This window comes from Centropristis striata, chromosome 3 (assembly GCF_030273125.1).
Source record: "Centropristis striata isolate RG_2023a ecotype Rhode Island chromosome 3, C.striata_1.0, whole genome shotgun sequence".
In the NCBI taxonomy this organism is placed as follows: domain Eukaryota; kingdom Metazoa; phylum Chordata; class Actinopteri; order Perciformes; family Serranidae; genus Centropristis; species Centropristis striata.
Window position 1 is genome coordinate 30980773 of NC_081519.1, and position 13402 is coordinate 30994174.

The 13402-nt window shown below is 39.7% G+C and overlaps 1 protein-coding gene across 1 annotated transcript in view; it reads right to left on the reverse strand.

The window, feature by feature from the left end:
* Positions 1 to 13402, reverse strand: part of phf2 (PHD finger protein 2) — a 48249-nt gene that overhangs the window by 3454 nt on the left and 31393 nt on the right. The window contains exons 12-21 of the mRNA XM_059330308.1: positions 11256 to 11609; positions 9879 to 9995; positions 6775 to 6890; positions 6426 to 6604; positions 4999 to 5066; positions 3520 to 3686; positions 2452 to 2771; positions 1539 to 1634; positions 1341 to 1450; positions 343 to 658 (exon numbers count right to left, since the gene is read on the reverse strand). Coding sequence (XP_059186291.1) covers positions 343 to 658; positions 1341 to 1450; positions 1539 to 1634; positions 2452 to 2771; positions 3520 to 3686; positions 4999 to 5066; positions 6426 to 6604; positions 6775 to 6890; positions 9879 to 9995; positions 11256 to 11609 — 1843 coding nt within the window. The remainder of the gene's footprint in view (positions 1 to 342; positions 659 to 1340; positions 1451 to 1538; positions 1635 to 2451; positions 2772 to 3519; positions 3687 to 4998; positions 5067 to 6425; positions 6605 to 6774; positions 6891 to 9878; positions 9996 to 11255; positions 11610 to 13402) is intronic.

A 13402-nucleotide genomic window follows, 5' to 3' on the forward strand; every position in this document is an offset into this window, starting at 1 on the left:
AAGCAATTCTATGAAAGTTAACCTTTATTAATCGTATGTTGAAAATGATTTGGGGTCAAAAAGGAGCCCAGGAGTACAGGAGGGTTGTTGACCTGGTGGTGGCCCGAAATGAAAAGTAAGGGGATTTTTAATGTTCATCATGAGGAGAATGTGAACATCTACCAGATCTAGTTGTTGGTGAGACATTTCAGTCTGCATCAAAGTGGTGGGCTGCTAGCATGGCTAACGATTCTACACCTGAGGGTTTCAGCCTTGATGCAGTTTAGCGTCTCCAGAGAGGTGAAGGTTGCGGCCTGAAGAAGCAGCAGTGAAAGCAGGCTACCTGCCGTCACCGTGACTCACCTTTGGCGTCTGCTGACACCGATCGTTCCCCCTTGGCCATGCTGCTGCTGTTGGTGCTCGTGGAGTTGGTGCTGTTGTTGGGAGAAGACATGGACGGTCGCCTCTGGCTAAGAAAAACCCCCGGCGCCATGGGCTGCGGCCCTCCCGGCGACTTGACTGTTCCAGTGTTGAACTCGTGGTCTGTCAGGTTGCCGTCTTGGGAGTCCAGATTGTGCTCTGGCGAGCTACTGTCCTGAGAGATTTTCGGGGGCTCCTCAATTACTATTGCCTTCTTTTTGGTGCTTTTCTTCTTTTTCTTAGTTTTCTGCTGCTCCTCCTACGAACAAATACAGTATGTTTGTCAATCAGAACTTACAGGTGTAGTTACTAGGGCCGGGACTTTAACGCGTTAATTAAGATTAATTAATTACACAAAAATGAACACGTTAAAAAATGTACGCATTTTAATCACACTTATTTTTGCACCGCGGAACGTTTCTCACTGGATGAGTTTCAGGAGGACCAATTATACTGGAGCACCAACTAGCGTTCATGAGTTCAGACAACATGGAATTCACATAACACCGCAGCACATCCAGCCTCAAGTATCACCTCAATGCAAAACATATAGCAGCTAGCGGCTAGTGTGCTAGCTAGCGTGGATTGTGTTTTACTTAAAAAACCAAAGTATTATAGTTTACAGAAGGTCTACCTACCTATAGGCTACCTGAATTTATGAAATGTACTATATTTATAAATATGCTATTACTACACTAAATGGCAAAAATTGCACTGGTCTGTTGGACTTGAACAAAAATAAACAATATTTTTGTTGCTTAAGCTTATGTATTCAGTCATTATTCAATGGTATACTAAAAATCCATGTGAAAAAAATTACTTCTCACTGTTCTCAGGTCAAATATTTATATGCGATTAAAATGCGATTAATTTCGATTAATTAATTACAAAGCCTCTAGTAGTTACTATAATTATCATGTAAGAATACTATCATGACATACCTGATGGGAGAGTTTTGCTGCAGCTGCGGCCAGTCCCGTTTCTATGGAGGCCACTCGGGCCCCGTCTCTCGCCGGCCGTTCCTGTCGAGGGACTGAGGGTCCGACCCGGGCTGTGATGATGTCCATATTAAGGTTCAGAACATATTCACCGCATAAAACTGGAAAGTGTACATCTTTGATCATAATGGCAGTATTTACCTGTCGGGCTGTACGGAGTGTCGTCACTGCTTTTCCGTTTTTTCGATCTGGATTTGAAGACAGGATTATCCTCTTCAGACTCCAACGAGGGGTAAACTAAAATCAAAAGATGTAACAGATTACTAACAGGTCAGGCATGTAAGGGTTTCAGTGAGAGGATGTAGAAAATTAAACTTTACCAGCCACATATGTAAAGCATAGAATGTGACTTAAGAGCACTTATTTCTGCTTTCCGTGCATCTAAAATGGTGGAAGTTTCCAGTGACAGCATGCAGGCCAGCTGTGAGACAGCTGTTGACTGCCCCCTTTTTCTGCCTGCTCACAGCAAAACCATTCCATCGAGACCTTTAATATCTGATAATTGGATGATCAAGATAAAAAATGGCCTGTTTACGAGAGAAGAAAAGAGTGCCAGTGTGTGAGAAAAGCTTCACGCTGGAGAATGTCCATGCTATGAACAACTAATGAGACACTAATTACAAGTTCAAAAAGCATGTAGAATAACAATTCGCAACTCGTGTTAATGGCTTATTAACAATCTGGGAGGGTCCAAACAGCTGTGTTTGGACGGACTCACAAAGAAAATGTTTCAAAGGAGGAAAAAAAATCACAAATTGGAGCAACACGAAAGGGCCGATTTAGAGAGGAGGCATGAAAAATAAACATCAGCCCTATCATCTACTCTAATGAAAAGCTCAAGAACACATTTAGAATTAAAGACCTGCATGTTGATCCATCAAGGGTCAATGTGTTTTTAACAGCACCTGTTAGCAGCACTGAGAATCAGGCATCGCAGATAATTATTTTCTCATTGGCTAACCCGGTGACACTAGGCCGACCCCGGCAAGCTTTGAGACGCTGTGTTTAAAACATTCTAATAAAACAGGAACAAGAGCAACGAGTGGGCGCTTACCATAATCAGAGTCCTTGAAACACGCGTCCATATGGTCCTGGTCGTCATCATAGTCCAGACTCTCAATACTGCTGCTTTTCCTGGGTTTCTTGGTGGGCCGTTTGGTTGGCCGCTTGCTGTTGTTCCCGCCCCCGCCGCCGCCGCCTCCTCCAGTGGCCTTCTTGCCGCTCTGCGTGCTGTGCGAGTTGCTCTTCGACTGGCTATTGTTTTTGGACTGGCTGTTGCTCCACGGCTGCTGCAAGCTGTCTGAAGACGACAGGTTGGCCATGGACAGCATGCCCTGAATGGCCTCCTGTGTGCTGGGAGATGCAGGTGGCTGACTGTAAGTACGTCAATAAAAAATACACAACAGCACAGCCATTACACAGCAGCCAACACGCTGGCAGAGGTGAAGAGTGACTGAGAGACATGTTTGAAAAGGCTTTCAAGTCCATCTAAACGTCACCAGTTGGGCTATTAAGTATAATTATCATTGACACCGGGAAATATTAAGAACGGTTCCGAATCTGGAGGAGCAAAGTAAAACTGTAATGCTCTCCGTGGACCTTCACACACCTACTAAACTATTAGCTGCTGAGCTGCAACAATGAGCAAAGTAACTGTCAAACGCTGCTGCAGTGAACTGTGGTCTCTCACCACATTCCCTCTTCAAAGCACCCAAACAATTTGAGAAATTATCATATTTCAGCCAATGTTTCTCTCTTTCTTTCATTGCTCATTTGCAGCTTTCAGTGTGGTGGAAGCAGACCATCAAGAGCAGAGGGAAGAGCCTGGAGCCACGCAGCGTTTGATAGATGAAACAAACATTGACTTAACACAAACTGCTGACAGAGTCCGCGTAAATTGTTGCTTCAGTCGCTAGTTGATTTTTCAGCTCGAAGCAAAGTCATAAAATTCAGATTTTTCATTCAATCAAAGCGTCCTCGCGTTTGGGGGTTGCCCCATTAAGGAGCATCGGACCTAAGATCCATGAAGCGAGAGGGGAAAGGGCCCTGCGGGGCCATTCAGAGAGCCAACTGTGCATGTACTGTAACCTGAGTGTTACATGTGTTTACAGGGGAAGTCTACCTGTTGGTGCTGTAGTCAATCCCTCCCACTTGCTTGCTGGCCTGCAGCAGGTCAAGAATCCCCGCAGCACTGCCAGCTTTTTTCTTCACCTTCGAGTTGCGACCTTTGACCTCAGGCTTGGCCTCTGTGTCTATGTGCAGAGTCTCTTCATCTGAGGAGTCCACGCTCTGATTTTGGATGGAGAAGAAAAATACATTTAGGTAAAAATAAGCTGTGGACCCCGTCTGACCTCCTCTTTGTGTTTTTTTAGTTTAACCCTTTGATGCATTTCATATAAACACCTTCTAATGCACAACATGGGTCAAAAATGACCCACATTCATTCCCCATGTTATTTCATGCTGGCTGTGTGTTTGAATATCTTTTTTTTTTATTACAACACACCATTATGTCCATTTTTCCTTTCATATTTTATGAAGAGAAATATTTTTTGTATTATTACAACAAGTTAACACACATGGGTCAAAAATGACCTTGTGCATTAGAAGTGTAGTGATAAAAAAAAAAAGTGATACACTGAATTAACAATTTCAGTATATGTGTAACTATGTTTGTCTTATTTTTGAGGTTTAACTTCAAAAGAGTTGTTAGAACCACCAGATTAACTTTTGAGTATTATTAGAGCCACCAAATAATGATTTCCATTGGAAAAACAATTAAATTGGTAAATCGGTAACAACATATAAAGACCTTCTAATGCAAAACATGGGTCAAAAATGACCTTGTGCATTAGAAGGGTAGTGATAAAAAAGGGGTTTTATTCAAAAAGTAAGAAATGAAAACAAAAAATTAGGATGTATGATGATCAAAAACGAGTAATTTCAGGAAATGCTGCAATACCGAATGATGAAATTAATTTATTGCAAAGATATAGAATACAAAAAACTTAGTCGGGTCACTTTAGACCCATGTTGTGCATCAAAGGGTTAAAACACCACCAGGGTGGCAGTAGCTCAGTACGTAGGGAACCGGAGGGTCACAGGTTCAAGTCTTGGATGGACCGGGTAGCTGGAGAGGTGCCAGTTCAACAAAAATGAACCCTAAAGGGAATGTTAGATGTGGCAGGATCTGATCCTGGGACAGATCACTGAAGCTGTGACCTCTCATTAGTAAACACTGAAGCATCTGGTAGAAGTCTGTTTCTTCTTCCTCCTTCATTCAGGCCACAGTTATTTCCCTCATCAGTGTGTGGTGGTCCACAGCTTTGGGACTTGTTTTTTTTTATACATTGTTTATGTTGTTTTGTTAACTCTGTGCTGCAAGGAGCATTGCAGCATGTTATTATGTATGTAACGCCCTGGAACATGATGGTTTTACAGAAGTTGACATGCACAGAGCTCCTGAGGGGACACAGCTGGCTGAGTCACTGAACAGTCTCTTTATGTATATAGAGCAGTAGCATAGCATTACAATTACTCTAATTATTAGCTGCTACTTAGCATCACAGCATATGATTATTGTCAGATCATGTGGTACGTACCTTGGTCACCAGGGGTTGGAACTTTGGTTTCTTGGCTGGCTGAATGGGTTCTCTGATGTCTGACAAAACTGGAAAAAAAGGCATTTCCCATTGAGCAACAGCTTAAACCAAAAATATTTCAATTACTGATAATAGGGCGTCATATCATTGTTAATCCAATACCTGATCTGCAGTTATCATAAGCAATACTTAAAAAAGATATAAAGGTAAATTTAAACATGATCTTACCTCATCTGTGTATTAGACTCAATCGTCAATTTTATTTATAAAATCCAATATTACAAATTTGCCTCAGAGGGGTCATACAATCTATACAGCATACAGCACCCGCTGAACTTTGACCCAAACAGAAAAACCTCCCTCAGAAGGAGCAGTTGAGGAGGGATCCCCTCCCAGGACAAACAGAAAGTAGTCATGTGTACACAACAACCCACAGGATAAAATGTATATATAATGTAAATCACAGAAATTATGCATATTTACATATGTGTGTCTTGTGAAGCTGTCACAGCTGAGTGTTATTTGTGTAAGTCAACAACCTGTACAGCTGCCACAATCTCATCACTGCATGTCATCGTCGTTCTGTTGTTTTTTTTTTTCATATTTGTAGCTAGGTAGCGGGGTCATCCTTATGTTCCCCGGGTCCTATGTTCCCCTTTTTTCCCAAAAAGGGTCCAATGTTCTGTAGCAATACATACCAGGGAGCATAGGACCCTTTTCCAGAAAAAGGGTCCTATGCTCCCCGCAATCTATCAATCTTAATGGTAAACTCTCAGCATGGCCAGCAGGCCAACCGTCACATGGCCCACATTAACTCAAGCAGCCCAAAACTTACATTTGCACAGCAGCTACTTTCTGGTTACTTTGCAGTTCATTTTTTTGCTTTTTAAATCTAGGATTACTCGTGTTTGTATATTCCCACCCCTAATCATATTGTCTTGCATCGAGGCTTAGCTTTTTCCTCTTTTTTAGGGTTAGGTTATTTGCATATGTGCGTCAAACAGCCTGTAGGCCTACATAAGCCTATTTACCATGGAATTTGGCAGTTATGGTGGAAAAAGTAACAGACTGGGGAACATAGGACCCTTTTTGGGAAAAGCGGGGAAAAAGGGTCCTATGTTCCCCGGTCTCATACAAAGAGGGGAACATAGACACGCTCCTCTAGGTAGCTAGTTATGTAGGAAGATAATATCTCTCTTAATCCCACCTACATCTATCTATCTATCTATCTATCTATCTATCTATCTATCTATCTATATATATATATATATATATATATATATATACAATGCAATAATAGGACCGATCATTAATGCTGACTCTCAACACTTTCAGTGCTCCACACACAGTTCAGAAGTGAAATGCTGAAAACGTGTTGAGGTTTGATACCCAGCCCAGTGATAGTGGAAATTAGCTGAAACACTCACAGGACAGATCTCTCTTGACGGTGTTCTTTTTCCGCCTGATGGGGAATTCATCAATCTTCAGCTCCCCCTCATCTGAGACGTACTCATACTCGTCTCTCACTGGCTTGGGTTTGTCCTCTTTTAGGTTTTGTAATGATCCAAAAACACTTGAGTTGGTCTGAGGTTTCAGCGTCTTCGAGCTGAAAAGGAAACCACAGGACAATGCAGGAGTGAGGCGAGGCTGAGTCCTTGAATTGTCTCTAATGGATCTGGTGCTGATGGCCACATAGCTCTATAATCACCATGATAGCCAACATGAGAAGGACATGCTCTCCTCTTTATATGGCACACTCAAACATTCCATACATACCCAAGCATCTTCTTGTGAGACATAGTAAAGCTGAATCTGTCTTTATTGCCCGACAGCGGTGTTCTGTCAAATTTGCACTCCTCCTCCATTTTCAGCAGGGAGTCTGGTTTACTGTTCTGTGGAGTCCAAAGGGAAATAATGTCAACTGTGAACTGATCACGTCGCAGCAATTTAGTGAAAGATCCATTCACTTAAAGCACTTATCAACACTTTATATTAGGGAACACATATTCAACATTAATTAGTTGCTTATTAGCATGCAAATAATTAACATATTGGCTCTTAATTAGTCTTTATTAAGTAGTTATTAATGCCTTATTCTGCATGGCCTTATTATACAACCAGTAAGACATTAACTAAGCGTTTTCCCTCAATAACCTCAGAATTAGTGCTTACTAGTAGTAAGTAAAAAAGTTGTTGCATATGAGTTGATGATCTTAATATGCTTTACTTTGTATGGACTTTATAAGTCTCTACATAGTGGTGAACGAAACCATGGAAACGACAAATAGCCACCTTCTCCAGACCTTTGACGTGGCTGGTGGCTCCTTTTGGATGATTGGATGAGGATTGGTAGATTGTGATGTCAATCATTACTCTACAAAGTGGGTCACTGGTAGACTAACATTGGGCAAAGTGACCCACTTTGTAGAGTAATGATTGACATTACAATCTACCAATCCCAGAATAAGGCATTAATAACTACTCAATAATGACTAATTAATAGCCAATATTTTACTTATTTGCATGCTAATAAGCAACTAATTAATGTTGAATATGTGTTCCCTCATCTAAAGTGTTACCCAAAATGTTTTAATTAAAAATGGATGGCTCCAAGTCCAATATACTATGTTCCTCAGCAGCAGCAGCAGCACCTGTTTTTAGAGAAGCCTGTGATAAAATAGTACCTGGCCAGAACCAGTTAGCAGTTAAACAGCAGCTGGTGAACACAGTGGAGCATTTAACAGCTGAAGAGACAGGGGTTTCCTAGAGTTGGTGGAGACCAAACACAGAGCTAAAGCAGAGTGAATAATGAACCTGTATTTGTCAAGTGGAAAAAAAAGATTTTCACTTCCCTACAAACGTTATAAGTCCCTGCAAACGTAATAGTTGTTATTATTAATAGTTATTACATTTGTGGGAAATCACGTGTTACGTTTGTCGTAGGCAGCGGCTATTACGTTTGTGGAAAATGTATTAGGGTTGGGGTATTATTGCATTAAAAGCTGCAGATTTTTATTGCGTTTGTGGTTTATTACGTTTGTGGGCATTATTACATTTGCCGGCGTTACAGTGGTGTTTACAGCTTATTCAGCGGCTCCAAGTGGCCAAATAAAAGACATCAAATGAACAGCTTCATTCACTCTATATAACTCTATATATGTATATGTGTTGTTCAGATAGGATGATTTGACATGCATCTGACATACAGTTGATTGAATTTATTGTGTCTAATATTTGTTAATAACAATGATTTCCAGTGATGATAATAATCATCATAATAATCATGAAGAGGTAAACAGTTTCATTTATTTATCTGTACATAATAATGCTATGCTCAGTAAATATCTGGGTCACAATAAGTAGATTGAAACCTTGTAATGTGAAGATGTCTCTATCTCCTCTATAACTATTAATTTTTGCCCTTAATGATTCATAAAAGTCTGACTCCATTTTCTTAAAGATGTAGTTGTCTGTTGAGGGTTATGTTCATTTCACTAATAGTACCTTTACAATCTGCCTGTATTACACAATATTAAATACTTGGCACATTTCCTCCTATTTTGACTCCCTAAATGTACTTGAACTAGACTCAGTCAGTGTGTCATCTCTTCAACACTATTCACTTATTAAGTATTATAAATACTCATCTAATAAACTTTTTTTAAGACACACAACACAACCATTATGTAAAGTAATAGAAAGGAGTCGTTTGATTAAAATAAAACCATTTCTGTTACAGAACCGACTGACGTGATCAGATTATATTCACTTATGACACATTCTGACCCAATTTAAGATCAACAACATTTAGTCAGAAGAATGCAAAACTTCTGCCATAAAAATCACCACTGAGCAGACCGTGTAATTAACTGACATCCAAGAATATATATTTTCAAATGATCACTCCGCAGAAATTTTGACTCCTAAATGAAAAGCATGTGACAAAGTGGTGTAACCTGAAGCCAACACTGACGTCTTTGAAGTGACAAGAACCTACTGTGGAGTCCTGCACACTCCACAGAAGAGCTGTGAACTCTTACAGTGGAGATGTGGTCTGCAGTGACCTTGGTAAACATGAACAGGCTCTCTACTCCAGCTGCAAATGTTTGGCCTGATGTGAAGAGCAGTTGGATGGAGATCCCTGGGGGGGGCGGCAGTCATTCCAAACCGGTTTGGCATTGAATTTTCCATGAAACTAAAGACCTCCAATGTCTGAAAATTACACTTTTGCTCTGAAAAAGCCTTCGCCTGTTGTCCAGCAATAATGATACAACAAACGTGTGTGTAAATAGTGAGAGGGAAGGCACTGCACTGCAAAAAAGCCAACTTGTATTTTTTGGCCTAAAATTGTGATTCAAGTTGGTAAAACTTGGAAATATAAATAGTAGTAGTAATAGTTCTGCTAACTCTTATTTATTTGTTGTGAAATGCGGGAAATAGGTAAGATTCGGTCATTAGCGAAAGCTAGCGGCTAACTGATGCTAGCGGCGCTGCTTGTTACAGCTACAAGAGCAGCCATTAGCGTATCAATGCTAACTCAACATTGTGGTTGCAACATTAGCTGACATTTCATAGCGGCGTTACAATCGTGCCAATTCAGCACATTGCAGAAGTTAGCTGAATTTTGAGCAAACTCAAAAACAAAACTTAAAATATTTAGTTTGTTGCCTTGAAAATTTGAGTTCACCCAACTTTTTTGCAGTGTGGATATGGTAAACTGTGGAGGGCTGGAGCAGCTCATTTCAAACATCATTATTTCTGCTGATTGCTTTCAAGTCAAGCGTGCAAATCATTCAATTATTTCTGTTGAGCCTCTCAGCTTGTAACCTTCACACGTGTACTAAAGAACATTTAAAGGAAATGAGCTGAAATGGTTTTACCTTGTACTTCCACTTTGCTTCAGTCTTGTTTTTATTCTGCTCTCTGATTTCAAACTTCTCCACGTTGTTCTGCTTTGATATTTCCTTCTCTGATATACTCATGACATTCTTAACAGCCTGAAGAAAGACACAGTCATTAACAGAACAATTCAAACAATTCCAAATTAACTATGGCTTGCTTTTACACTGCAGAAAAAGGTGTGTCTAACCACAAGATAAAAACACTAAATCTGAGGGAAATGATCTTGCTGCATGGACAGATAATTTCACTTGACAATATTTCTTACATTAAGATTATTAAATCTATAAATAAGCATGTTGAACGCTTAACTCTATGGAGTCTGGGGCTATTTTGTCCATTTTTGAATCCTTTTCATCCTGCCTGTATACACCACTTAAAAATGTTTAAATGCCATGTTGGTCACCTATATGACTAAATAATAATACATTTTTTATTCTGACTTACTGGATCAACATTTTGAACCAACAATTTTGGTCATTTTTTGGTAATTGTGTGTCTTTTTTTTTAATCATTTGTGTCTTTTTTAGTCATTTTGTGTCTTTTTTTAGTCATTTTGTGTTTTTTTGGTAATTGTGTGTCTTTTTGGTCATTTTGTGTCTTTTTTAGTCATTTTGTGCCTTTTTTTGGTAATTTTTTTGTGTCTTTTGTAGTCTTTTAGTCCAACATAAAATGTGATTTTTTTTTACTTTCAAAACACTATCATGCTCAATAAAGAATTTCAAATGTTGCAAATGTGAACAAAGGTTGTAAATATAACATATAACAGGGATACATCCAGTTCTATCATTTGATACTAAATATATTTGAGCTTGTCTCCAGTTTTACTTGGTATATCATCATCAAACTGAAACTGGCCTCATGGAGTTTACAGCCAGAACTTTAGAGGTAAATTTACAGTAGGGCTCCACGCTGCTTTGTTTTCTAGTCTGGATGTGATGAAGAAGTCTGGATTTGGAGCCTTTGGAGACTCCACAGGGTTAAAATAAGAAATTAACTCTTAAAACAAGATAAATTAAAGCTGCAAGCAGCGATGAACTGGCCCGAGCAGAGTGCACTGCAAATGATTTGTTTCTTACCAAGATTAAAAAAACTATTAAAATTAAAATTTAGAAGTGTTTGACAATTTATCTTGTTTTAAGAGTTAATTTCTTATCTTAATTGTTCAACATGCTTATTTCTAGATTTAATAATCTTAATTTAAGAAATCTTGTCAAGTGAAATTATCTGTCCATGCAGCAAGGCCATTTCCCTCAGATTTAGTGATTTAATCTTGTTTTTAGACACCTCTCGACCTTTTTTGCAGTGTACTTTTCTGCACATATGGTTACATTTGACAAGCTTGACCATCCACTCACCTTGGTCTTTTTTGGCTGGTCCATTTTACTCAAGATGTCTTTTGCATGGGACTCAAGAGCTGCGAAACTGGAGGGTTTAGGAGGTGGTGACGATTCTTTTGCTTTCTTTGCTTTCTTCTTTCCTCCTTCCTTGACCTTGGGTACCTTCGGAGGCTTCGGTGCCTTGGGCATCTTTGGGGGTTTGGGAGGTTTGGGAGGTTTGGGGGGTTTGGAAGCTTTCTTTCTGCCTTTCTCTCTGCTGGGTGAGGGGACGTGGGCCGGGGAAACGGGATCTTCAGGCTCCGAGTGTGTGGATGGGGGTTCCTCCACTGGTACCTTTATGCTGGGCTCACTCTTAATGGCTTTTGTTGCATTCTATAATTACAAGCAGGAAATTGTAAAGTGAGCTGTAAATCTTTTTATAGGCAATGAAAAAACCCCACAAAGACTATGAAAGTCCCACTGAACAAGGAATGAAGTTCAGTTTAGCTGGTCACAAAAGAAAAAGAAAATCCAATATAGACATAATTTAATTAATCAAGTACCAAACAGTTTACGACATGATTAAAAAGAAGGATTACCCAAGATTTTATTGATATCTTGAAGTTTGACACCTGTGTTTATTTAATTTTATTGAAGTTCTGGCTTTAAACTGGGAATGCCAGTAGGAAGAGAGTGATTAATATGTGTTACCCTAAAGCCTGATTTCCACCGGGCGCGTTACTGCAGCGTAACGTCAGCGTCGCGTATGACGTTGCAAATAGGTAACACTCTAATCAATGAGAGCATTTCCACCGGGCGCGTAGCGTAACGTTACTGCAGCGTCGCGTCAGCGTCTCTACGCGAGCATTAGGTAGGACTTCTATTTCTCCACGAGACGCTGCCAAATCGCGTGAATCTCAACAGAGCAGATCGCACCAGACAGGAAGTCCGACTCAGAATCAGCGTAAAACACTTCCGCCCCTTTCAAAATAAAACACAATACGCAGTTCATGCAGCCTAAAACTACTTCACATCAACATTATGTTATGACCGGGGCACCAGATCAGCAATCAATCAATCAAAGGGTCTCAGAGGATCGGCGACACGGAAGACAAGAGACTGATTGTTGAAGTGGAGCATCATACAATCATTTATGACATAACATATTGTTTTTATAAGGATAGATGGTCAGATCAACATATCTTTCACCTCAGAGAAGCAAAGTAAGTTGGTTTTTGTTGTTGTTGTTTACTTTATACACACAGTTTATCCATAGACTGTATAAATAGAGTTTAAAGTTTATCACGGGATCTTGCGGTCTCCCGTATGGTCAGGATTATCGCGTGATCTCGTTTTCTCGCGTGTATACGGCCGGCTCGCTAAGCTGACGTGCTGCTGCTGTAACGCGCCCGGTGTGAATTGACAGACGCAGCAAAAACGCTGTGGAGACGTGCTGCTGCTGTAACGCGTCCGGTGGAAATCCCCAGTAAGAAAGTCACTGACTTGAACTAGAACCTAAAGTGTACCTACAACAATTATGCCTTCAGAACTTAACATAAAATACAACAATGTAATTATTTTCCACTCTTCAGTGAGCAAACCTCTCCTGACTACAACGTTAACGTAAGCATGACAAGAAATCGATCTGGAAGAATAAGGATAAAGTTGAAGTTGACTTGAACTTTGTCCTTTCTGTATGTCTTTCTTACCACGTCTTTAATTCACAGTAAAGCTTTTTGCTTTTATACCTCCATACCTATTATTTTTTGCTCTTAATGATTCATAAAAGTCTGACTCCAGTTTCTTAAAGATGTTGCTGTCTGTTGAGGGTTATGTACATTTCACTAATAGTACCTTTACAATCTGCCTGTATTACACAATATTAAATACTTGGCACATTTCCTCCTTGTTTGACTATTTTGACTCCCTAAATGTACTTGAAATAAACTCAGTCAGTGTGTCATCTCTTCAACACTATTCACTTATTAAGTATTATAAATACTCATCTGATAAACTTTTTTTAAGACACACAATACAACCATTATTTTAAGAAGTAGAAAGGAGTCGTTTGATTGAAATAAAACAATTTCTGTTACAGAACAGACTGATGTGATCAGATCATATTCACTTAGAAGAATAAGGATAAAGTTGAAGTTGACTTGTACAACTTGAACTTCGTTCTTTTT